Genomic DNA, 24,407 nt, shown 5'->3' with positions numbered 1-24,407 from the left:
AGATGACTTAAAAAAAGAGAAGCGATATTGAAATTTCAGGACAATCAATTTCAAAGTGAAATCAGGCTCTTACCTTCACAGAAAATATCACACCACCTTTAGGTTTAAATGAATTGAAAAGAGCCAGCAAGTCTTTTGCCTTCAATCTATCCCAGTCCATGTTGCAAACTGCTAATCGATGTGTAATCTGCATAAATTAAGAGAAAAATAAATGTCATAATTTATAGTATTCTCATATGCATATCTAGAAAACAAAATTCCTGAACATATTTATTTTTATAGTTGCTTTAATATAAAAATAAAAAAAAGAAACTTTAAGTGAGTTAAGAATCAGCATATATGTACAGAATAGTATTTATATTAAATTTCTCAGTTCCCAAAGAGGAATGATTATGAGCCATTTTAGTCAACTCTAAAGGAAGTAAAATATACCCAGTTTTTAAAATTCTTCTAGTTGTTTATTCATTTCAGTCTTAAACTTAACAAAAACTCCTTAGGTTACTAAGGTAAAATGTTGATGGGTTTAGAAAGGTAAACTAATGGCTAAAGCAAGTAAATTATTAGCTAATCAAAGATTTATAATATAATTATTTTCCACCAGCAAAAATTTTATTTAAGCTCATAACAATAACTGGTTCTATTAAAAAAACTTACCTCATCTGCCCGAGGGGCATCTTTATCTAATTCTCTCCATGCATGCTCAAAACTAGGTTCCTTTGGAAAAAATTCGGTCATATCATCTTCTTCATCTTCTGAACTAGTTTCAATATTTCCTTTTCCTCTAGCTAAATCAGGGCCACTGTCACTTTCGTCATCCTCATCTTCGTATTCTGAGGTTTCCTCATCATCTCCTTCACTTCTATCTTCTGATTTTTCATCATCTCCTATTTTACTATCATCTTCAGTATCTTCCTCTAATTCATCTTCATCAAATTCATTGGTATCTAAGTAAGCATCACTGTTGTCTGCAATTATTAAAAGGGAAAAACTTCAAGCAAGTATAAACACCAAATCAACTGCAGTAAAAACATATTGAAACACAACTAAAAATGTACTAATCTAGGAAAAAAGAGGAAAAGTACAAATCGTATCTTAAAATTACCCAACACAATCCTTCAAAAGGAGTAAAAAGATAGATTGATGGATAGAGTAGTGGAACCAAAATTATGGAAACACACCGAGAGTTTTCTCCCCACCCCAAATCAAATTTCTTCCCAACAGATCTAGAAAACGGGCCACACTGAATGCTAATTCGTAAGTCCAAGAAAAATCACATTTTTGTTCAGCCTAAGTCAGCAAGGAGAAGCAAAGAGGTCTGCATACATTGAAGACAGGGGTACACTACAGTACAGGGAAAAAAAAAGCTGTGCATCAGAGAAGGAAGTGGTTGTAAATCTGGAATGGAAGGTCCATAAACCCCTGGAAAATTTCTCCTTTCCTGGTTTTTCTCTTATTTGTGTTAACACTCATTCTCAGTCTCCTTTCCTATATAGTATCATACTCCAAGGCTCTATCCTAGCCCGTTTTATTTGTTCTCTCTATGCTTTTCCCTCGATGATCTCAGTTTCCATGGGTCTCTATCCAGGTGAATTTCAAATGTCATATCCAGCTCCAATCTTTCAGCTACATTCAATTATCAACTAACAGCTGAAAATAGCCAAAACAGGAAACTCATAAGGGAACTCAGTGATATTTTAGAAGGATTTTCTAATGCTAGGGTTCAGGGCCAGGCTTTTTGACACCATTGTTAGAGAGCTCTTCATGGAATACTTTACTACAACAAATCTTCCCCTAGATTCACATTCATTTGAAGCTCTTCTTTTGATAGCTTCATCATTTATCTAGCTCTTTCCATATAGGTTTCTTAAAGCACCTTGATCCTGTCACTCTGGGTCTCCAACTATTTTTCAAAACCAGCCCTTACAATTTATGCACAATGTTGGGGTGTACCTAACAAAACTTCCTTTGAAACTCAAGTTCCCTTTATCTCTCAGTGGTTATATCTTCTTTTCATTAACTTTTACAAAGGTTTCTTTCTCTTCTATTGCAACAGCAGGACTCTCTTCACAAGATTAATTAGTAATCAGTCACTGGAATATTGGACAAACAGTCTTCATAACTTCCTTTAAGCACCAAGTTTGGAAACAAGATTTCATATCCCTGTACCTAAGTTACTTCTTGTCTGTTTTATACCTCTTTCTCCCCTCATGTCTATTTAACATTAGTATTCTCCTAAAGAATTGATAGAAATGAAAGAAAAATGTCTACTAGATGCTATTCATGAATGGGTAAGTATTGCAACAATTTCAAATTTTCTTTGAAAAATTTATTTAACATAATTTATTTCCAGGTATCATGGCCCCTTGTTCTCATCCCCACACCATAAAAGGTAATACACCTGAATAGATAGTGACATTCACGTTTCTAGTTTTCAGTTCATTCTCTGGAGGTAGACAGTCACAAGTTATTCTTTAAATATTAATCTTAAGTATATCTTGTGTATAATGTTCTCTTGGTTCTACTTATTTCACTCTTCATTACTTCATGTAGATCTTTCCAAGTTAAAAAAAATTAATCTGTTCATCATTTTTTATGGCAGTAATATGACATCAAAATCATCTATCACAATTTGTCCAGTCATTCCCCAAATGATGGACATCTCTTCAGTTTCCAGTTCTTTACTACCACAAAGAAAGCTACTATAAATATGATGGAACATATATATTCTTCTCTTTTTTACCTGATTTTCTTGGGAAATAGATCTAGCAATGATACTGTTGGGTCTAAGAGTATACTTAGTTTTATAGTTCTCTGAGTATGATTTTAAAATTGCTCTCCAAGATGGTTGGATCAGTTTGCAGTTCCACTAAGAGTATATCAGTGTCTCCATTTTTCTGCATCCCCTCCAACATTTGTCATTTTTCCTTTTTATCATTTTAACACCAATCTGATAGGTAAGATGATATCTCAGAATTGTTTTGATTTGCATTTCTTTGATTTAGTGTGATTTAGAGCATTTTTTTCATATAGCTATATACATGGCTTTGATTTCGTCATCCAAAAACTGTTTGTTCAAATATTTTGCCCACTTATCAATTAGAAAATGGCTCTTATTCTTATAAATTTGTTGAAATTTCTCTATTTAGATATGAGATCTCTATCCAAGAAATTATTTCTGCTTTCTTTCTAATCTTGGCTTTATTGGTTTTATTTGTACAGAAACTTTTTAGTTTAATAGAATCAAAGTTGTCCATTTTACACCTCACTGTGCTTTCTATCTCTTGTTTACTCACAAATTCTCCACCTACACATAAATCTTGTAGGTCCAATTTTTCTTAAATTAGGGAAGTGATTTGTTTAACTTAAAATAAAAGAAAGTTTTTGATTGAGCCTGAATTTTACATTTCTATTATGACTAGATTATTATAAGGTACTAAAATATCCTGTTTATATTATTAATAGTAATCTACTTTTTTCTGTGAAAAACATAATTTACATGTTATTACACATGATTTTTCTATGTAGTTTATCCATATGTCTGCAAAATACAGATATTTATTCATAATTGTTTCACAAATTTATTCAATGCTACTTGCATTGTTTTGACAATTTATGTTTCACATAGCAAATAGAAGCCAGAGAAAATGAACTATAGGGGCTTAATAACCATGATTAAGTAATATGATGCACAGAATAAGTCTTCAGAACTTCTACCTTAGATATTACTATAATATCCAAATTTATTAGCAGAGAGGATTTCAAAAATAAATTCTAATAGTACGACACATTTACATTCATTACTTTAAAGTTCATTAAGTTCTATATATAAACATATAACATATAAAAACATAAATACATATAAAACATAAAAACATATAACATAAACATATATATATATAAACATAAAACATAAAATATAACAGAACTATAATTCTGCAGGAATTAGAAGTATCATCCTCACTTTACAGAAGAGGAAGTTCTGTTTGCTATGTGAAACATTAATAGTCAAGCTAATGTCCCCATCTTTAGCTTTAGCCACTAGCCCAGGACATAGGCCTGCTGTAGAAAAACTAGGGCAAGGAATTGCAGACCAGAGGGGACCAGTAATTCGGTCATTCCAAAACTGCAGAGCCTCTCAGAAGGATAACGATTAAGTCTAGAAGCTGTCTACTGAAACTCAACCACCCAAAAGTCAACAGACCCAAATTTTGGTCAAGAATTTACAGAACTTGACCAAGAGGGCAATGCACAGATCCCACTGTGGACCACATCGCTTTGAGAGCAGAGCTGTGAAATCAACAGAAGGAGGTAAAAAGAAAGAAGTTCAGATCAGATATCTCCTTCTGAAGAGTGCAAAAGCCCAGAATTAACATAAAGTTCAACATCAAGAAGTAGACTGGAAGAATGAGCAAATGAAATAAATAACCTGCATCCAAAGAGCTATTAGAGTGACAGGGAAATACAAGATACAAACACAGAAGAAGAAAATGGCATGGAAAAATCTGTAAGCAAAAAAGAAAAATGCAATTTGGACAGAAGCCCAACAAAAATTATTAAAAACCAAATGAGAGCTTTGGAAGAAAGATATGAAAAAAGGGACAGCTAGGTGGATCAGTGAATAGAAAGCCAGTCCTGGAGATAGGAGATCCTGGGTTCAAATCTTTCTAGTTGTGTGGTCCTGGGAAAATTACTTATCTTCAATTGCCTAGCCCTTAATGCTCTTATTCCTGGGAAGTGATACTTGGTATTGATTCAAAGACAGAAGGTAAGGGGAAAGGAAAATTTACAACTTAATAAAAGAGAATGACAAGCCTTACTATGGAAAATTACATCTGGAACATTAGAACCGACCAAATGGTTGGTATCAAAAAATAATAAAATAAAATCAAAAGATTGAAAATACAAAAAATGTGAAATGTACCACTGGAAAAACTGGCCTGGGAAACAGAACAAAGAGGGAAAAAAATCTAAGAATCACGGACCTACCTTAAATTTACAAGCAAAAAAAAATATAGATATATTTTAGGAAATCACAAAAGAAAGCTCAGATATCTTAGAACTGAAGGACAAAATATAAATTGAAAGATTCCACTGGTCATTTTCTGAAACTCTAAAATGAAAATTTCCAGGAATTTTAGGGACAAAACCAAGGAAAAAACATTACAATACAAAGCCACAATTAGATCACACAAGATTTACCAGTCACAACTGTAAAGAAGATGTGGAGAGCTTAGAACATGATACTGTAGAAGATGGATCTAGGATTATCATCAAGAATAACCTACTCAAGAAAATGGAGAATAATCCTAGAGAGGAGGAAAATGGATTTTTAATGAAAGATATGACTTTTAAGCATTCCTAATGAAAAGCCTAGAGCTGAGTAGAAAACTTTAAGTACAAACATAGGAAAAAGTTAAAAGTTGAGAAAGGGGCTGAAAAATGAACAAACAAAAAAGAACCTGATTATAACAAGTTACTATAGGGTCAGGGAATATCAAGACACAAACCAGAAGAAGACAAGAATGTCAAAACGGCTACAAAGCCTCAAAGAAAAATGTGAACTGGAAATAAAGAAGATTGCTTGAAAGAGTTCAAAAAAGATTTTAAAAGTCAAATAAAAGTATAGGGAAAATGGGAAAAGAAATGAGAGTAATATAAGAAAATTATGAAAAGTGTCAATGATTTGGCAAAAGAACAAAAATCTACTAAAGAGACCATCTTAAAAAAAAAAAAAGCAGAATTCGACAAATAGAAAAAGAAAAAATCTCACCAAAGAAAATAATTTCCCTTAAAAACTGGACAAGTACAAGCTAATGATTATATAAGAGGTCAAGAAACAATAAGACCAAAAGAAAGAAACAATGGAAGAAAAAGTGAAATGTTTCATTGGAAAAACAACTGACTTGGAAAACATATTGAGAAGAGATATTTTAAGAATTATTGTACTGCCCAAAAACCCTGATCAAAAAAAGTCTAAATATCATATTTCAAGAAATTATCAAGGAAAACTGTTCTGATGTTCCAGAACCAGAGGGCAAAATAGAAATTAAAAGAATCCACTGATCACCTCCTAAAAGAGATCCCTAAATGGAATATTATACCCAAATTCCCACACTCTGAGGTAAAGAAGAGGAAATATTTTCAAAGTATCCAGAAAGAAAAAATTCAAATATTATTATGTTATAGTCAAGAGAACACAAGAAATTCTACACTAAAAGATTGGAGGACTTGAAATATGAAATTCTGGAAAGCAAAAGAGGTATGATTACAACCAAGAACAACATATCGAGCAAAATTTAGTATAATCCTTCAGGTAATATGAAATAGAGGAGATTGAAACATTCCTGACACAAAAACCAGAGTTGAATAGACAATGTGGCTTTCAAATATGAAACTCAAGAGAAACATAAAAAGAGAAACATTAAAGAGAAATCACAAGGAAATCAATAAGATTAAAATGCCTACATCCTATAAGGGAAGATGATAATTGCAACTCTTAAGAATTTTATCATTATTAGGGGAATAGGAAGCAGTTAACATAGAAAGAGGGAATGAGTGTGAGATTACTATAATGGAATGACTTAAAAAAATAAAATTTTAAGAGGTAAAAAAGAGGGATGTACTGGAAGAATGGAAAAAGAGGAAAAATGAGAAAAGATTATCTCACAAAAGAAAGGGCAAAGGAAGAGCTTTCACATTGGAGGGGAAGATAGGGAATGGTGGTGGTGACAGGCTATGCTTGAATCTTATTCTCATTAGAATTGGATCAAAAAGGGAATAGCATACATACTGGGTTAGGTATAGAAATCTTTCTTACCTTACAGGGGAGTAGAAGGGAAGTGGGCTGGGTAGAAGGGAGGGCAGGTTAAAAGAGGCAAAACAGACTTGGATAGACAGAGACAATAAGGGAAAAAATAGCTAAAGCTATTGAACTGTGTATGTCCTTTGACCCAGCCATACTGTTTTTAATCTATAACCAAAAGATATCACAGAAAGTAGATGACCCTTAGGTACCAAAAGATTATTTAGCAACTATTTTTTTGTAGTAGCAAAGAAATGAAAACTGAACAGATATCCATTAATTGGGGAATTGCTGAACAAGTTATGATGTATGCATGTGAATGATAATATTGTGCTTCTAAGAAATGATGAAGGGGACTATTTCAGGAAAAAAAAAAAAACTTAGGGGGGCAGCTGGGTAGCTCAGTGGATTGAGAGCCAGGCCTAGAGATGGGAAGTCCTAGGTTCAAATCTAGCCTCAGACACTTCCTAGCTGTGCTGACCCTGGGCAAGTCTCTTAACTCCCATTGCCTAGCCCTTACCACTCTTCTGCCTTGGAACCAATACACAGTATTGATTCCAAGATGGAAGGTAAGGGTTTTAAAAAAAAAAAGAAACAAAGAAAAACAACTTAGGAAGACTTGTATAAATTGATGAAAAGTGAAGGGAGGAGAACCAGAACAATTTATGCAATGACAACAATATTATAATCAATCAACTTTGATAGGCAGTAACTCATCAACCCAATGACCAACCAGAATTCCAAAGGTCTTATGATGAAACATGCTACCCATCTCCAGATAGAGTTGATGGACTCAAACTGCAGAACAAATCACATTTTCCTCTGTCTTTTTTTTTTTTGTGGACATGGCTAATATAAAAATTTGTTTTGCATGATTATATGTATTTATAATGGATTTTTTATTCATTCTCAGTTTGGGGAGGTAAGGGAAATAATTTGTAAGTGAAAATGAAGTAAAATAATATTGAATTTAATTTTTAAAAATCAGTAAAACAAAATTGAAAAAAACAAACAAAAAAACAGCCTTCCATTCTTTCCCCTCTGTATTTACCCCTAATTCAGCCAAACTGAATTAAGGTCAAGAATGTCTTCATCCTTAAAAATTTTGGTATATACATTATATATGTATAATTTTTTTTTGGTAATGACCATAAATATGTCAAAGTCAATGATTAGCCAAAAGATTCTAACTTTCAACATGATTTGTATTTTTCAAAATTTTCACATTAACTTAAACTAAGTTAATAAACTGTTTTTTTCTAGTTATACTACTAAAATAGGAAGATGTTTACCATACTATCAAACACTTTAAAAAAATCTTTGAAATATTAGCTTAAAAAAATTAAATATACAAAAGCATACTATAGCCAGTAAAATTTGAGACTTATTTTTGAACTAACCTGAATCATATTTCTCTTCCTCTTTAGGAGACTTCATCTTGGAAGAACTTACAATTTCATTAGTATCCAATGCTGTTATCTTTAGTTTTCCTCTGGATGATGGATCTGTACTAAATAGGAAGGCATCTTTTTGATTCTTTATGTCTTTATTTGTAGATTCTTTTTCAACTTTTTGCAAATTATTTTTTGTATTGATTTTCTTAGTTCTATTGGAACATTGTGTTTTCCAAGTATTTTCATAATCATCTGGCTCTTTAACATTTCCAAAACCTTTCTTTTGCTCAACAGTTTTGCCTTTTTCCTTACCATCGACCAATAATTCTTTTGAATTTCCTTTTTTAGCTTTCTGAGTCCTTTTCTTTGTTTTTTTTGTGTGTGATGCTTCACCATCTTTATCTGAGAGATCAGTGTCTGAATCTGATAAGTCATAGTAACGTTTTAAATCCTCTGTACTGCTATGATTTATGGGACGTCCTCTTTTATCCACAGAATATTTCAACTTGAACTTTTTTTCATGAAACATTGCTTGAAATCTTTTATCAATCTTAATTTTTCGGTCCTTTTCGGGCATTTCCCAAAATCTAGGGTCCACTGTAACTCTTCGAAACCTCTCATCATTCATAATTTCTTCTTTTGAAGCCATTTTAAAGTTTCTTTGTTGACTCCAAATCTAAATAACCTAAAAATAGAAAAATATGATTGTGAGGTTTTAAGCTTAGTAAACAAAAATCATTTTCAAGAAAACTTCATTGAATCTTTTATATTTCATATAAAATAAAATTAAGGCATAACAAAACTACGCTAGAACAATGATTTTCTACAAAGATATAGGTTACATCTACATCCATAAATGCATCCTGAGTTCAATTTTGAAAAACTAGTATTTTTAAGAAGGCTTTTCAGGGGGCAGCTGGGTATCTCAGTGGACTGAGAGCCAGGCCTAGAGGTTCAAATATGACCTCAGACACTTCCCAGCTATCCCTGGGCAAGTCACTTGACTCCCCACTGCCTAGTCCTTACCACTCTTCTGCCTTGGAACCAATACACAGAACTGACTCCAGTAAGGCTTTAAAAAAAAAAAAGGCTTTTCAAAAACCACCCTAGAGGTCAGACCAGGTTTCTCACTTTTTTGGCTTAGAAAATTGTAACCTGAAATAGACACCCTGAATGTAAGGAAACTTCCAAAGGGATGGAAATGCCATTCCTTTCCAAGGAAATCTTAAACAATAAAGTTGTCGCTTTAAAAAGTTAGGTTTTAACGCAACCTCCAATACACCAAATATCAATACAAATACAAGGATTTCCATTCCACCTTCAAATTTCAAAACTGAAATGTATCTAACAACCAGCTTTCTTTTTCTAACCTCAGGCTCCTGGTTTCACCGATTTACTGGTGATATGTGTGGAAAATTGCTGGGCACTATTCCCAAAAGGGCGAGAGAGGGTGTGTGGCTTCCTACTCAGTAGTCTTCCAATTCAGTGAGGAGAAATGAGGGAAATAAAAAGCTCACTGGTGTGAGATTTAGGAAACTTAAAATTGTATCACAACTTGTGAGACGCCTTATATTACATCTCACTTAAAGGGGAGACAATTAAATCTCTGAAAAGTTAAATATTTACATAGCATTTCCTATGAGTCAGGTACTATGCTAAGCGCTTTACAATCATTAACTCATTTGATCCTCACAACAACTCTGAAGGATCGGTGTTGTTGCAATTCCCATTTTACAGACGAGGAAACGGAGGCAAATGGGTTAATTGCCTGGACCAGGATCACACAAGCAAAGACATGTCTGAGATCGGATTTGAACTCGTCTTCTTGACTCGAGGCCCAGAAGCCAAATCCACTCCGCCAACTTCTTGTCAATAGTTATACAGCTTTTAAAGTAGCAGAGCTAGAACACGAGGCGTTCACTGTACCTCACGCAGTGTGAGAAAGAAAGTCCAAGGAACTGAAAGGGACCAGCCGCAATGACGATGTCTACTATTTCCGGAAAGAAGAGGAAGATCGAAGAAGGGGACAACTATCACTTTCCGACCAGATCAGGTGAATACCATCCACCACGGGAAGCAACTTTCTTTGAATCACTTACAACTCCGTCACCCAGATTCAGCAGCCCAAGCCCACAACTCACCTCTCAAAAATCTCTTCACAGTCTCACGTGTAGAAACTCAGTTCCAGAACCCTTAGCGCCAAGCTCTGGATCTACGGTAAGTGAAGTGGGTCAGACCTGCAGCTCCGCCAATTGAAATTCATGGCCGCTACTAGCATGGAGGCGCATACGTATCGACGCGAGGGCGCTGGCGTATCGGCGCATAGGCGCATGCGTATTCGCGCTTTGCGACGGTGGGCGAGGAGGTCGCGCGGAGGTTGAGAGTTGTGGGCCAACATGCTGCGGGCTGTCAGGCACTGGTGGTGGCTGCATCTCCCCGCGTCGGCGTCTCCTCAAGTTGGGTTGGGCTGTGGGTGCGTCCGTGGCCGGCAAAGTGGATCCCGGGGAACCTCCTCTTACCCTTCCCTGTTTGGCGGTGCCGTTCCGGGGGTCTTGAATGTTTTCGACCGGGTGTTGAAGAGGAAACAGAAGAACTGGGCGGCCCAGCAGCCCGAGCCCCTGAAGTACGACTATCTGAAGGAAGAGGTGAGTGTCGTCTCGGGAGGGCAGATCGCAACTAGGTACAATGAAGCCGACCCGATTCAGGAAATGGGCTGCCTTCGTGGGTGAAAGCCTTGAACAGCCCCGGGAAAAGGTTGGGGGTGGTGGTGGTAATCTAGTGGCTAGAGTTCTGCGACTCAGTCAGATGGACATGTGAGTTGTTAGTTCTACAGCCAGTCAACAGGCATTTTAGTGTTGTTGACAAAACAAGCCAAAAAAGGGGGAAAAAAGTAGATTACAGCATTTATTCTACAGGAACTCAACCGACATTTATTAATGTTTGATATGTCCTAGGTACTACTGTGTTAAGCCCTGGGAATAGAAAGCCAAAAACAGCCCTTGAAGAGCTTATTTACATTTTTATGTAACAAAATTCAAATCCGGCCTTAATCACTATTACTACAATTATCTAGCATTTATATTCCTCTTTAAGACTTTGTGAAAAAATTTACATGTGTTAACTCACAAGAACACCAAGAAATAGTTTCTATTAATATACAAGTTTTACAGATGAGGAAACTGAGACTGGGAAAGACTGTTAGGAAGTGTCTATGGAGAAATGTGTATTCAAGTCTTCCTAACTTCAAGTCTCAACACTATTCTCTTTAAATCTCTTTAAACCTCATACCTAAAAAAGATAATATAGGAACCACCTACTCTCTCTTCCAGGGTTGTTTTGAGAACAGAAAGAGATATTTGTAGAATGTAACAAACTTTAGCTGTTACCAGCCATTAATTTACTCCTCCAGACCTGCTTTATTGGATCAAATATATGAAATTACCTTTTTAAAATTTTATTTTCAGTTCTAATCTCTCCTTTTTCTCAACTCCCTCCCCTACCTATTTTTTTTTAAGCCCTTACCTTCTGTCTTGCAATTAATACTGTGTATTGGTTCCAAGGCAGAAGATTGGTAAGGGCTAGGTAGTGGGGGTAAAGTGACTTGCCCAGGGTCACACAATTGAGAAGTGTCTGAGGCCAGATTTGAACCTAGGACTTCCCATCTCTAGGCCAGGCTCTCAATCCACTGAGCTACCCAGCAGCCCCCTCCCTCACCTATTGAGAAGGCAACAAAACCCTTTTCAAATATGAAGTAGGCAAAATTTTTAAATAACTGTATACATTAGAAATCAAAACAGTGTCTTATAAATTGTTCTCCTCTAAAAGTAAACAAACCTCTACCATAAAAATAAAGGGAATCCAGCAACAGGGAAAGATTTGGAATGCCAAAAAACCCCTAGTAGGATGTAAAAATATGAACAAAATGTTTAAGTAATTTAAAACAAGCTTATAGTCTTTTCCACTTAAATCTCTTTCATGCACAAGTATTTATAGTAAAATAGAACATGCTGACTTTAAATGTATCTGATACTTAATGGAATGTACAACAGTTGTCAGCTTAAATTATCATGAGAGTTAAAGGTGGAAGAGACCTTTGAGGTCATTCAGCTTTCCCTTTTTGTAGATGAGGAAAATGAAACCTGGTGGAGTGAAATGACTTGCCCAAAGATACAGGCAATTAACAGCTAAGGACAGCTAAGTAGTGCAAAGTCGATAAGAGTGCAGAACCTGGAGACAGGAAGACCTGAATTCAAATTCTCCCTCAGTAACAGTGAGTAATCCTGTTTTCCTTAGTTTCCTCATCTATAAAATGTGCTAGAGAAAGAAATAGCAAACTTACCCCAGTATCTTTCCCAATAAAACCCCAAAAGAATGATTGAAACTAAACAGCAATAAAAGCAGCAGAACTGTGATTTCAATGAAGATCTTCCTTTGTGTTTTAGATTAGAGCTTTGATTACTAGCAAACATAAGATTTTGGGTTTCCCAAATTCTGTCACCTTTGTTTGTACTAGGCTAGTACCCAGTTATCAACAAACATGATTATATGCCTTCTCTATTCTGAGCACTGTTCTGAATCCTGGGGGATGCAGAGATAAAGGTCCCTACCCTCTTGGAGTTTACATTCTATTTAGGAAGACAGCATAAGTACATATAAGCATATGCAAAATAAAAGTGATTTAATGTGCAGCCACTACAAGCTGTCATAAAAACAGAAGTTTTAGGGAAAAAGAGAAACTAGTCTCTCTTCTCTCCCCTTCAGCCCTAGAAATTTTATAGATAACTGATTTAATTTCAGGTGTATAAAGATGGAGACCTCTATACTATCTCTCTGATCTTACTGACTTCCTTAGGTTCTGCTATATATGACTCCAAAATCTCTATTGTAAGGGTTAAATTAAGGAGTTTGACAAAGTGAGGAGAGCAGTTTAACAGAAACTTTGTTTAATTTAAGAAAGAAGTACAGAAAGATAGCGATTATTAAACTTATACCCTATAAATATACCTTAAATTTCCTATCTAACTGTCTTCTGAGGACAATGTCTTCTGCCTTGCACACCGGGCCTATCTTAACCTACTCTATAAATTATTCACTAATTACCTAACACTGTAAAATAATAGATAGCCACCACTCCTTCAAGCAGTTTTCTATAGCAGCCCAACTGTCAGTAGCCAACTGCTAGTATCCCCCTGCCTCCGGAGACAGATCTGCTCTCTTGAGATCTCAGAGGCGAAAGACTCTCAACTGTCATTGGCTGCTTCCTTTCTCCTTACTGACCCCCTGTCTCTCCTAACTTCCTGTCAGAGGGCCTGCTATTTCCTCCCCTCAGTCCTGGTCTCCCTGGTAACGGAATCTTCAGCTCTGGTTCACTGACTCCTGTCAGTTCTGATCTACTTAGAAATACTGCTCTCTAGCCTCTTAAGGAGACCAAGGGAGAGGTTAAGAAAATCCCTTTAACAGTATCTAGCCCTGGCCTTTCTTCTGAGCTTCAGACCCACTTTGCAATTGCATGTAGGAACCCTCCCCCCCCCCCCCCCACACACACACTCTCCCTTGGTTCTATAAGTATCTCAAACTTAATATTCCCATAACAGAACTCATTATTTTCCCTTATCTACTTCGCTTTTTCTTTATCTTTTCACTTTGATTCCTCCTACTGGTCCCCACCTCCCTTAATTTGATCAATTCCCAAATAGTGGCTAGTTTGCTTCCTAAAAAAGCATTTATGTAATGCTTTGAGATCTGCAAAGTACTTAAGTTATCTCATTTATTCCTCTCTATAACCTTCTAAGGTAGATACTATCATTATCTCTTTTTTGCAGATGAGGAAACTGAGACTGAAAGAGTTTAAATGACTTGCTCAGTGTCACAGCTAGTAAGTATCTGAGGCAGGATTTGAACTCAGATTTTCTTGACTCTCAAATTCAGCACACTCTTCTCTACACTTCTACATTTGAAGTCTTTTGTCTTCTCATATTATAGCTACCCCAGTCAAGGTTTTCAGGGCTCTTCTTGCCTGCACTATTTAAGAAGCCTCCCATTTGAACTCCCTGCCTCTGGCCTCTTCCTTTTTCATCTTTCCTGCATATAGCTGCCAGATTAATATTCTTGAAGCACAGGCCTTACATGACTTCTCTCCTTCAAAGCTCAGTGGGTCCATTTTTCTTCCAAGATAGAATACACATTCCTTTGCTTGACATTGGAAGCCCTTATGAACATTTGGAGTTCATTGCTCTGCCCTTTAATCAGAGGTGCTGAGGGTAGTGAGGAGATATAGCACTGGAATTTGATAGAATTTTATAGGATGATATTTCCTTGATAATTACTCCCCTTCATACACATTATTTCCAACCAAACTGGCTGCCTTCTTACCTAAAGTAAGAAAGGAAAGAAATGAGCATTAATTAAGTGTCTTCTATGTACTGTTCTGTGTTTTACAGATAACTAATTTGGTTATCACCTCAACCCTATGTGTGGTGGGTGCTATCATTATCATTATTGAATTCAGGTCTTTCTGACTCCCAAGTCTAACGTACTGTCCACTGTGGTCATCTACATGCTACCATTTCATTCCTCTGCACTTTTTTCACAATCTATCCATAGTGCCTGAAATGCTCTTCTGCCTCACCTGTCTGTCATAATCCCCAGCTCTATTCAAAGTTTCTTTTAAGTGCCACCTCCCATAGAAAATCTTTCCTGATTCCTCCCCATTCATATTCATTCCTTCCCCCCACCCCCAATACCTAGGTTCTGGAATACACTCCTTCCTTACCTCTACCTTATAGACTCCTTCTTTTTCTTTAAGGTACATCTCAGGCATGTTCTTTATGAAACCTTTCCTTATCACTCCTAATTTATCACTTCAAAACAACCATCTATTTAATTCCTTTGTATATATTTATTCATTTTATAGTTATGCTGAATATATATACATATGTACACATAAATATGTAATGTATGATGATCACCTGTGAATGAATTAACTGTTATTTTATCCGCTATGCAAGGATCAAGGATTACTCCAAGGGACTCATGAAGAAAAAGGCTATCTGCTGTCATAAAAGGAGCTGATGGCTTCTGAATGCAGACTGAAGCATGCCATTCTTCACTTTATTTCCCCTGTGAATTTTTTCTTTGGTGTAAGCCATATATTCTTTTACAACATGATGAACATGGAAATATGTATTGTATGATGACACATGTACAACATAAATCATTATCTGCTTTCTTGGGGAGGGGGAAGAATTTGGAAGGGGGAATGAAAGGGAAAACATTGATCACAAAATGTTAGAAAATGATTATTAAAAATTGTTAAACATATTAAAAAATAAAAATATGAAGCAAAAAATATATAAATATGCACACTTACATATGTATTTACTGTCTCCTTTGTAATAAAAGTTCCTTGCAAGTAGAGATCATTTCATTCATTGTACTTGTGTTCCCCAACTCCCTGCTGGCACAAAGTAGGTACTTTATATTTGTTTATTTTGTAATGCTTTTTGTATTTACTTATCTTTATACATGTTGTTTCTCTGTAGTAGACTGTAAGCTCCTAAAAGACAAAGACTTTATTTTTTATCTTCTATCCCTAGTATCACCTAATGGTGGGCATGGCACGTAATAGGCACTTAAACTCTTGAATTGAATTTTTATCAGGGAAGTTTGATCAACTTGTGATTGCTTTTTATTTCAGGTTGGTGGTCGTGTTGCTGACCGTGTATATGATATAGCCAGGTAAGGTAATGGTCAACTTAAAAAAGTATCTTCAGCTCTGAGCCAGAGATTTTACTTTTGATGGCTCTGTTTCCTTTTGTGAGTTCTTTCTCTACCGAAGAAGACCACATCTTATCCACACCTAATTTTGTGTACTTTTTCCTATGTCATATATAATTCCTCCCAACATACTTGCATAATTAGTATTGTGTAGATACTAGTGGTATATGCTATCTCTCCATCATTTATCATTTGTATTACATGACAATCATAGGATTTTAAAGTATCTTTACTGTAATTTATTACTAAAAGAGGGTACAGGTGGTAAAAGTGCTTCAGTTGTAAGGCAATCTACAACCTCCAGAGGCAGCCTAGTCGACTTTTAATATCTCAAATTATTATTATTATCATCATCATCATCATTATTTTAAAAATTAATTTAGAATATTTTTCCATGGTTACATGATTATGCATGTTCTTTTTTACCCCTCTTCCCTCCCCTCTCCTGGAGCTGACAAGCAATTCCATAGGATTATACATGTATCATTGTTCAAAACCTATTTCCATATTATTCATATTTGTAGTAGAGTGATCTTTTAAAGCCAAAACCCCAGTCATATACCCATTGAACCACATGATCAATCAAATTTTTCTTCTGCATTTATGCTCCTATAGTTCTCTTTCACTGTGGATAGAGTTCTGTCTCACAAGTCCCTCAGAATTGTACTGGATGATTGATTGCATTGCTACTAGTAGTTACATTTGATTGTGCCAGAGTGTTTCATTTTCTGTGTACAATGTTCTGGTTCTGCTCATTTCACTCTGTATCAATTCCTGGAGGTCTTTCCAATTTATATAGAAATCCTCCAGTTCATCATTCTTACAGCACAGTAGTATTCCATCACCATCAGATACCACAATTTGTTCAGCCATTCCCCAATCAGTGGACATCCCCTCATTTTCCAATTTGTTGTCACCTCAAAGAGCATGGAATAACTCAAATTATGAAGTATGAACTTATTTCCAGTGTAAACTTTAGCTCTTTGCCACTTCTACCTATTGCTTCTAGGTCTGCCCCCAGAACCACAAAGAACAAGTCTAATTTTTTTTTTCCCCCAAATTCCAGTCCTTCAAAATCTTGAAAGCATCTATTATGTTCTCTGCCAAGTTTTCTCTTTCTCTGGCCTAAACATTCTGAATTCCTTTAACCAATGTTCACATGATGTGTCTTCCATCCTGAAAAAAGCCCTCGGTTGATCCATCCAATCCCACTATCTTATATCTCTCTTCAGCCCTTTGTAGCTAAACTTGAAAAGACCATCTGTGATAGATGCCTTCACTTTCTTCTCTCGCTTTGTTCTTAACACCTTAAAATCTGGTTTTCAATCATATCATTCCATTAAATAGCTCTTTCTAACATTACCATTTATCTCTTATTTGACAAATCTAGTGACCTTTTCTTAACCCTTGCTCTTGGCCTCTCTGCAGTCTTTGACAACGATTTTCTATTTTTTAAATACTGTAGTATTTTTCTGTAGTTTTTGGGACATTATTCTCACCTGATTTTTCTCCTATCTATCTGACTACTTACCCTGTTTCCTTTACTGGATCCTCCTTCAGATCACACTTTTTAATATAGGTGTTCCTCAGGGTTTTGTCCTGGTTCTTTTCTTCTCCCTCTCACTATTTCTCTTGATTATCTCATTAGCTCCCATGGATTTATGGGCTCTGCTGATGATCCTCAAATCTACCTTTCTTGCCCCAAACCCTTCTTCTGACCTCTAGTCTTGAATATCCTTTTAGGTAGCTCAAATTATATGCTCAGTAGGCATCTTAAAACAGAACTCATCTTTTCCCCCTAAAACCTTTACCTCCAACTTCACCATCACAGTAGAGAGTAACACTGTCTTTCTAGTCTCTCAGGTTTCCTTGCTATCTCTAATCCCCAATCCAAGCTGATGCTAAGACTTGTTGATTTCACCTTTGAAACATTATTCAAATATTCCCCTTTTTTTTCTCTGACACTGCAGCCACACTAGTGCAGGTCCTCATCACCTCATGCCTTGATTATTGCAATAACTTACTGGTGGGTCAACCTGACACAAGTATCTCTTCACTTCATTGAGTTACTAATGTGATTTTCCTAAAATATAGAATGCATCATATACCCACCCTTACTCAGTTAACCCCAATGGCTTCCTTAAGTCATTAGGAGCAAATAAAAATTGCTCTCTCATTCAAAGCATTTCATAACCTGGCCTTTCCTTCTCTAGTTTTATATCTTACTCCCTGATATGGTACTTTTTTATCTAGAGACACTGAATCTTGGTTATTCTTAATAGTCCTTTATGGAAATAATTGTGAGGGAGGTCTGGGTTCAACTGCTTCTTATTCTGCTGTCTTTACTGGCTTCTCATTTCACACTTTCTTTACAGGCTTGTTCTGTGTGCTTTGATATTCTCTGCCTGGATTAATTCCCCAATAATTAATTAGTAGCTTTCCATCTCCATTTTCCTCTCCTAACCCAGTGATATCCAACCCCTAGATACTGAAGTACAAATCTTCTTCTTCAACTTTATCTACTCCCTTATTCCCATGTATCTTCAGTCTTACTCTCCCAGTATCCACTCTAATTCTGCCTGCCTCCTTCCATTATGCTCTGGAAAACCATTCCATAATTTACAAATTTATCTCATCTGAGACCTCTTTCTCTTTTTCTCCTTCTACTGTCATTTATAGTTACTTGGTTTCTTCCTGATGCTGTTTATGCCATTATTGAACTTTCTAGTAATGGATTTAGTTTCATACCTTTCAGTCACTGGGAGGGTGAACAGGTGGATAGAAAGAGAAACACTAACTCAAGCACTAAACTCATTGAAGAAGAAGGGAGAATGTCCAGGCGATTAGTAGATAATGGACACCATGATCTCAAAAGTGAGTGATAAATTTGGATAGTGTAGACTCCAAAGGAGCAGTTGTTGAGTCTTGTCAGTAGAGGTAAGCCTGGCATTGGCAGTGGGGAGCAAAGAATATTCTACCACCTCTACAGAACTCAAAGCAAGCAAACTTTTCTAGTTTCACTCTTGGCATTCTGCTTCATCTAATTTCAATCTCTTGTCTCTTTAGATAAACAGCAAAACCTAACTTTTCCATTTATACTTTTCTCTCTGATCAGAGGAGGAGAATTTACCTAACTAATAAGTGGAGATGAAAAGCAGTAGCTGAAATTAAAGTTCTTGTCAGTTTGTCTTCATTTACAAAATTAGGAACTAGCAGCTGAAACCTTGCCAACTGATTGCTTCTGCTGCTGTTACTTTAAAAAGCTCCTATAGAATTGTTTTTGGTCTGTTTGTTGAATCATCCTCACTTTTCATTTCGTTAGCTTTTGAACTGTCCCACCCTTTTTATGTCTTAAAATGGATCCTTCTGGTACTATGACTCACCTTGCACTTATAGGGTAATTTTTCAATAAATTTCACCTAAAAATATAAGCAATTTTTACTTAATTGTCCCTCTCTCCAAATATGTAAGTAGGTTCTTTTTTAACCCTTTACTTTTTGTCTTAGAATCAATATTGGGTATTGGTTCCAAGGCAAAAGAGTGGTAATAGCTAAGGCAGTGGGGTTAAGTGACTTGCTCAGGGTTATACAGCTAGGAAGTGTCTTGAGATCAAATTTGAACCCAGGACCTCCCATCTCTGGGCCTGGGCCTTAATCCACTCAGCCACCTACCTGCTCCCATAATAATTTCTTATGTTTTGAGTTTTAGTCTCTTAAATCTTAGAAGTTATATTCAGATTAACTTAGAGGTTATAAAGCCCTGCAGCTCCTGAGTTTTAAAAAAATCTTCAACTATATTCTTGAAATGTAGCAACAGGACCATAACTTTTTTAAAATTTATTTTTTATTGTATACTTCATCACCATCACAAAACACTTAACTAACATGCATAAGAAAAATTGTGTACAAAACCAGAAACTTCACATCGTTTACAGTTTGTTTTAAAATAATGTAATTTATATTTGTATGCTAATATGAACACCCTTTGCTTTTGAGTTCCCTTGGGATTTGTTGATACTTTTTTCTCTTGATTTTGTGGCTGTTTTTTAAAAAAACATAATAATGGTATGTTTTATTCTCTTTTAATCTCTATACATATTTCCCTTATTTTCTTTATATTTCTAATATTTCTTATTCCTAATATAATCCATTATATTCAAATATCATAATATGTTGAGCCATTTATCCCAATCATTGGATTTGTTATTCTCATGATTTTGTCATAATAAAGCTTCCATGAATATTTTCATACATACACAACTTTTTACTCTCAATAATGCCTGTAGTATCAAACTTGTTCAATAAAATCTTAGGTTGAAATTCTTATAAGCATACTTCAGCCATTTTTATTAAACTTGAAAAGGCTCCTACTCTTTTTACGAATCTAAGTGCTCTTATATGGAAAAGGCAAACTCATATCATTTACTATTTAGTTTGACTTTCTCATTACATAACTAAACATGTTCTGTCCTTTTCATTTTTAGCACTAAACTGCCCAAAAAGGACAGTATCTTGCACATAATATATACTTTTAAAGCCAAATATTAGTATTTTCTTAGTGTAATGGTATCCTTAGGAGCCACATATTTATTTTAATAAAGATTAAAATTAATACACAATAACTAAATATCATATTTTATAACATTTTATTGATAACTAAAGCAAAAGAACTGCCTGAATTCAGCCTGGTCACAGGTCAAAAAAGAGCATGGGAGGAGCATACATCCCCTTAAATACCAATAATATGATCTTGCCAATGTGGAGACACAGGAGAGAGTATAGGGAATTTTGGGAAATACTAAGGACTTCTGGGAAATGAAGTCAAAGGTTCAAAATCTCCATTTATACATTACCACCCCCACTCCCCCGTGATCCTTTTGGGGAAACCAGTTTCCCCAAAAAGATCATGGAAACATAACTTAAAAATTGCAATAATTTGTGGACAAAAGGAAAAGAGAACAAAACTAATGATTACTAGATTGACAAAAAGCCAATTTGGAGTCAGTCCCCTTTGGCATAAGAGTATACATTCAAAACAAAGGCATTTCAACTCCCCACAGTTCAATTCACATCCCAAAGGTCACTCAAGATCTTCTGGTGCAGCATGTGGTTTCTGCAGGCATCTATCTTCATGGTGCATTCTGGATTCTGGGAGGTAGCAAGTTTCTTATCCTAAAATTGTTCAAATTTAAATAAAAGTTCACAGCAATAACTTGGCCCCCCTGAAGTGAATAATGACAAACATAGGGATCACTCAGGAATGCATGGTTGAGTTATGAGATATATGAATCAATTTGCAAAAGAAAATTAAAAACACGAAAAAAATCCAAATAAAAGAGAAAAATAACTTGTGGATGAAATACAAAATGTAAAAGTCTTTTTTTTTTTTAAATGTAAGGGAAAAGCAAATCTTTAATAAGTTCTTGAATCAGGGCCTAATTAAAATGATTTAAGCAATTATGCATTTACTCAATCAGTAGTTAGGACTACAGAAAGTTTGCCACACCATGAAAGACAGAAAAGGGTCTAGATTTCAGCAGCAAATGGGAGCTAGGATGGCAGTGAAAAGAAGGTGCTTGATAGAATGTGGCTTAAGGAAGTCCTGCATTTAACACATGTTAAATAGCCACAACTTCGAACCCCAAACAAGTTCAAGTCCTCTTGGCTCAGAATTACATAAATCCCACTGGGATCTGGCCTTGCTTATCTTGTGCTCCATAGGCACTATGCAGGTGCTTTGTGCTTCTGTATCACTATACAGTGACTCTTTTGTATATTCTCTTCTTCTGGAATCAGAAACAATCATTAAGCAAAGTTCCATAATTTTTAAACAATCAATGGCATCATTTTTATAGTCTAAAGCTTTTTAGGTATGCATTAATATTAGAACAAATGTATTTTAAACTTATATTACTGCAAAATCAAAAAAGTTAAAAGAAAAATCTCAATACTGTTGACATGTGCTTCAAATACAAAAAGGAGAGAAAAAATAAAACTCAGATGCTATATTGTATATGCAAGGAAAAACAATAAAGAGTTTTTAAAAATAAAAAAAATATATAGCTTACAATCAGTGACGCACTGTGTCAGCCGGGGAGAGATAGAATACAAAGGTTTCTCATCAAAAAGTGAGATCCATTTCCTTTAACTTGGCCATGAACCACTGTGTGAGTACAAATGATTTTCAGAATAAAACAGTAATGCAGTAGATAATGCACATTCAAAGTACCAAAGTCCCCCAAATTCACAATAGCCCAGTTAATTTCAATAGCAAACAAAGCCACTATCATATTTCACATAAGAGCTGTATGACATAAAACCTATAAACTGATGGATATTTGTCACAATTTTTATAGATGTAGCAAATTTTTCAGCCTAGGCAAAGATATTTTTAAACAAAGTGAAACTTTTATTTGGGTCTAGAACATTACCAAGAAATCTAGATTGTTCTGGTAGAAGTAAACTAAACTGAAGAGTTAAATTATTATGCATGCATAGAAGCTCTTTTTGATTTACTGCTTTATTTGAAATCTTGGTAGGAACATCTCTTTGTTTCTCTACTTTTAATACAACATTCTTTATAATATATATACATAGAAAATAATCATCCATTCAGAAACCACTACTTATCTAAAATTATTTCTGAAGACCTGTTAAAATTATAATTTAAATTCTTAGCTTGTTAAATTCTCCAAAGGTTGCATACAATTTAACCAATTTTGTTGAAATCCATCCATTATCATCTATATGACAATTAACAAAAGCAAAACAAAACAAAACCAGAACAGCCTTTTTAAGGCAGCATGTGGCACTTTTTGTTCTTCAGAAGAGATAAAGGTACAAATTAAAGATCAATATAGACAAAACATAGTATCTTAAAATGATTCGGTATTACAGAAAGATAATTGATTAGATTAATACAGATAAACTTAAAAAATTAAACTTTAAAGCAGTCAATAAATACAATAATATAAATAAGTGAAAAGGTGCAGGCAGGCAGTGCAATCAAAAATCCTTTTCGCCAATCTCAATAGAATAGACTTGTTATTATAGGAGAAGAATAAATTCAAAATAGTTAGCAATAAACTTCCAGATCTCTTAAAGTTTCCCTCCCCTCCTCAAGTATTTATCATCCATTTGCATTTCTTTTGTCAGAGCTCTGAACTTGATCATAGTGAGGGAGAATTCTGTACTGAATATGGTATGGAGGGATCTCAAATTGGAGGTATTGTAGAGGTTGGGCAGGCCCAAATACCAAAAGTGTGTAGGAAGATGAATCTCCCCATTGAATCTCAGGATTATTCAAGCTACACACAAGTATCCTTGTTACCAGGAATAATAGTGAGAAAAGACACTCCAAAACTTTGAACTGCTGGAGAGAGGTGAGCCATGCTTTGTAACACGTTTACTTCTTAAATAAAAGTTAAACAAAAGGAGACCATGACTGAAGGCAAATAGACATTTTTTTAAGGTTTTTTAAGAGCTATTCTGTGCTCTCTTCCCTAAAGGCAAAACTGAGGGACCACAATAGCGTATTTGCATATGAAGGAATGGCATTTTGGGTCAAAAGAGAGAAGGAAAAAATCAGCTTATTTCCCAAAACTGACTAAATACATGGATTTGGACTCCCCTCCCTGTGGAAAACCTTGAATAACAACCTTCTAAACTAGGAATCCACGATCAGCTTTAAAAAAAGTCTGCTTGAAAATTAGATGGTGTGCGGTTCTTTTCTCCCTACTGAAAAATGGCAATGGCAGGCTAGAAACACACACGGAGAGTGTGGAAAGGGATTAGGGTGGAAAGATATTTTGTAAGTCACCCTCTGTGGGAAACAAACAAACAAATGGCCCCGAATGACAGCTGGGTCTGTTCATGGGTGGGTACAGCTCAGGCTGAATCAGGAGTAGGCAGAGGGAAGTGACCTTGATGGCAGGAAAACAGGTGGGCTGGCAGGGGCGCAATCCTGAAAAAATATATCTATTCTATAAAAATTTGAGAATTCCATCCTTTTGTGGTCTCCAAAAATGTAATGATCAAAATTAATATACAATAATTAAATATTATATTTTATAAAGTTTTATTAATAATAACTTAGGCAAAGGAACTGCCTGAATTCAGCCCAGTCGAAGTTCAAAAAGAGCATGGGATGAACATACACCAACCTAAATACCAATAACGTGATCTTGCCAACATGGAGAGACAGGAGGGATTATAGGGAAATACTAAGGACTTCTGGGGAAATGAATTCAAAGGTTCAAAATCTCCATTTATACACTTTGGAGACTGTAATAATTGACTTGTTAAATTTAGCAATTTAATAATTAAATCCCCATCTGTAAACATGAGGACAAACCATCTTGCATGGAATTTCTACTGAGTAACAAATAATGGTTTATTGCTCATCTTAAAGATGGAAATGACTGGTTACTAAAAAGT

At 35.3% G+C, this 24,407-nt stretch overlaps 2 protein-coding genes across 5 annotated transcripts in view; one reads left to right on the top strand and one right to left on the bottom strand.

Annotated features, from left to right (window-relative positions):
- Positions 1 to 10,491, bottom strand: part of ESF1 (ESF1 nucleolar pre-rRNA processing protein homolog) — a 109,773-nt gene extending 99,282 nt beyond the window's left edge. Inside the window, exons 1-4 of one of the 2 annotated variants that reach the window (XM_007476666.2) lie at positions 10,338 to 10,491; positions 8,203 to 8,881; positions 655 to 965; positions 74 to 187 (exon numbers count right to left, since the gene is read on the bottom strand). In XM_007476666.2, coding sequence (XP_007476728.2) covers positions 74 to 187; positions 655 to 965; positions 8,203 to 8,845 — 1,068 coding nt within the window. In that variant the 5' untranslated portion in view covers positions 8,846 to 8,881; positions 10,338 to 10,491. Of the gene's footprint in view, positions 1 to 73; positions 188 to 654; positions 966 to 8,202; positions 8,882 to 10,122; positions 10,256 to 10,337 lie in introns of those variants that run through there. The other variant, XM_007476667.3, reaches the window with a different exon arrangement.
- Positions 10,171 to 24,407, top strand: part of NDUFAF5 (NADH:ubiquinone oxidoreductase complex assembly factor 5) — a 42,247-nt gene continuing 28,010 nt past the window's right edge. The window contains exons 1-3 of one of the 3 annotated variants that reach the window (XM_056813869.1): positions 10,740 to 10,841; positions 14,019 to 14,071; positions 15,893 to 15,933. In XM_056813869.1, the coding sequence (XP_056669847.1) occupies positions 14,048 to 14,071; positions 15,893 to 15,933 (65 nt within the window). In that variant the 5' untranslated portion in view covers positions 10,740 to 10,841; positions 14,019 to 14,047. Of the gene's footprint in view, positions 10,414 to 10,518; positions 10,842 to 14,018; positions 14,072 to 15,892; positions 15,934 to 24,407 lie in introns of those variants that run through there. The other 2 variants (XM_016427689.2, XM_001382082.3) reach the window with 2 other exon arrangements.

This window comes from Monodelphis domestica, chromosome 1, assembly GCF_027887165.1.
Source record: "Monodelphis domestica isolate mMonDom1 chromosome 1, mMonDom1.pri, whole genome shotgun sequence".
Taxonomy (NCBI): domain Eukaryota; kingdom Metazoa; phylum Chordata; class Mammalia; order Didelphimorphia; family Didelphidae; genus Monodelphis; species Monodelphis domestica.
Note: the sequence above shows the minus strand (reverse complement) of the source record. Positions and strands in the feature narration are given on the sequence as shown.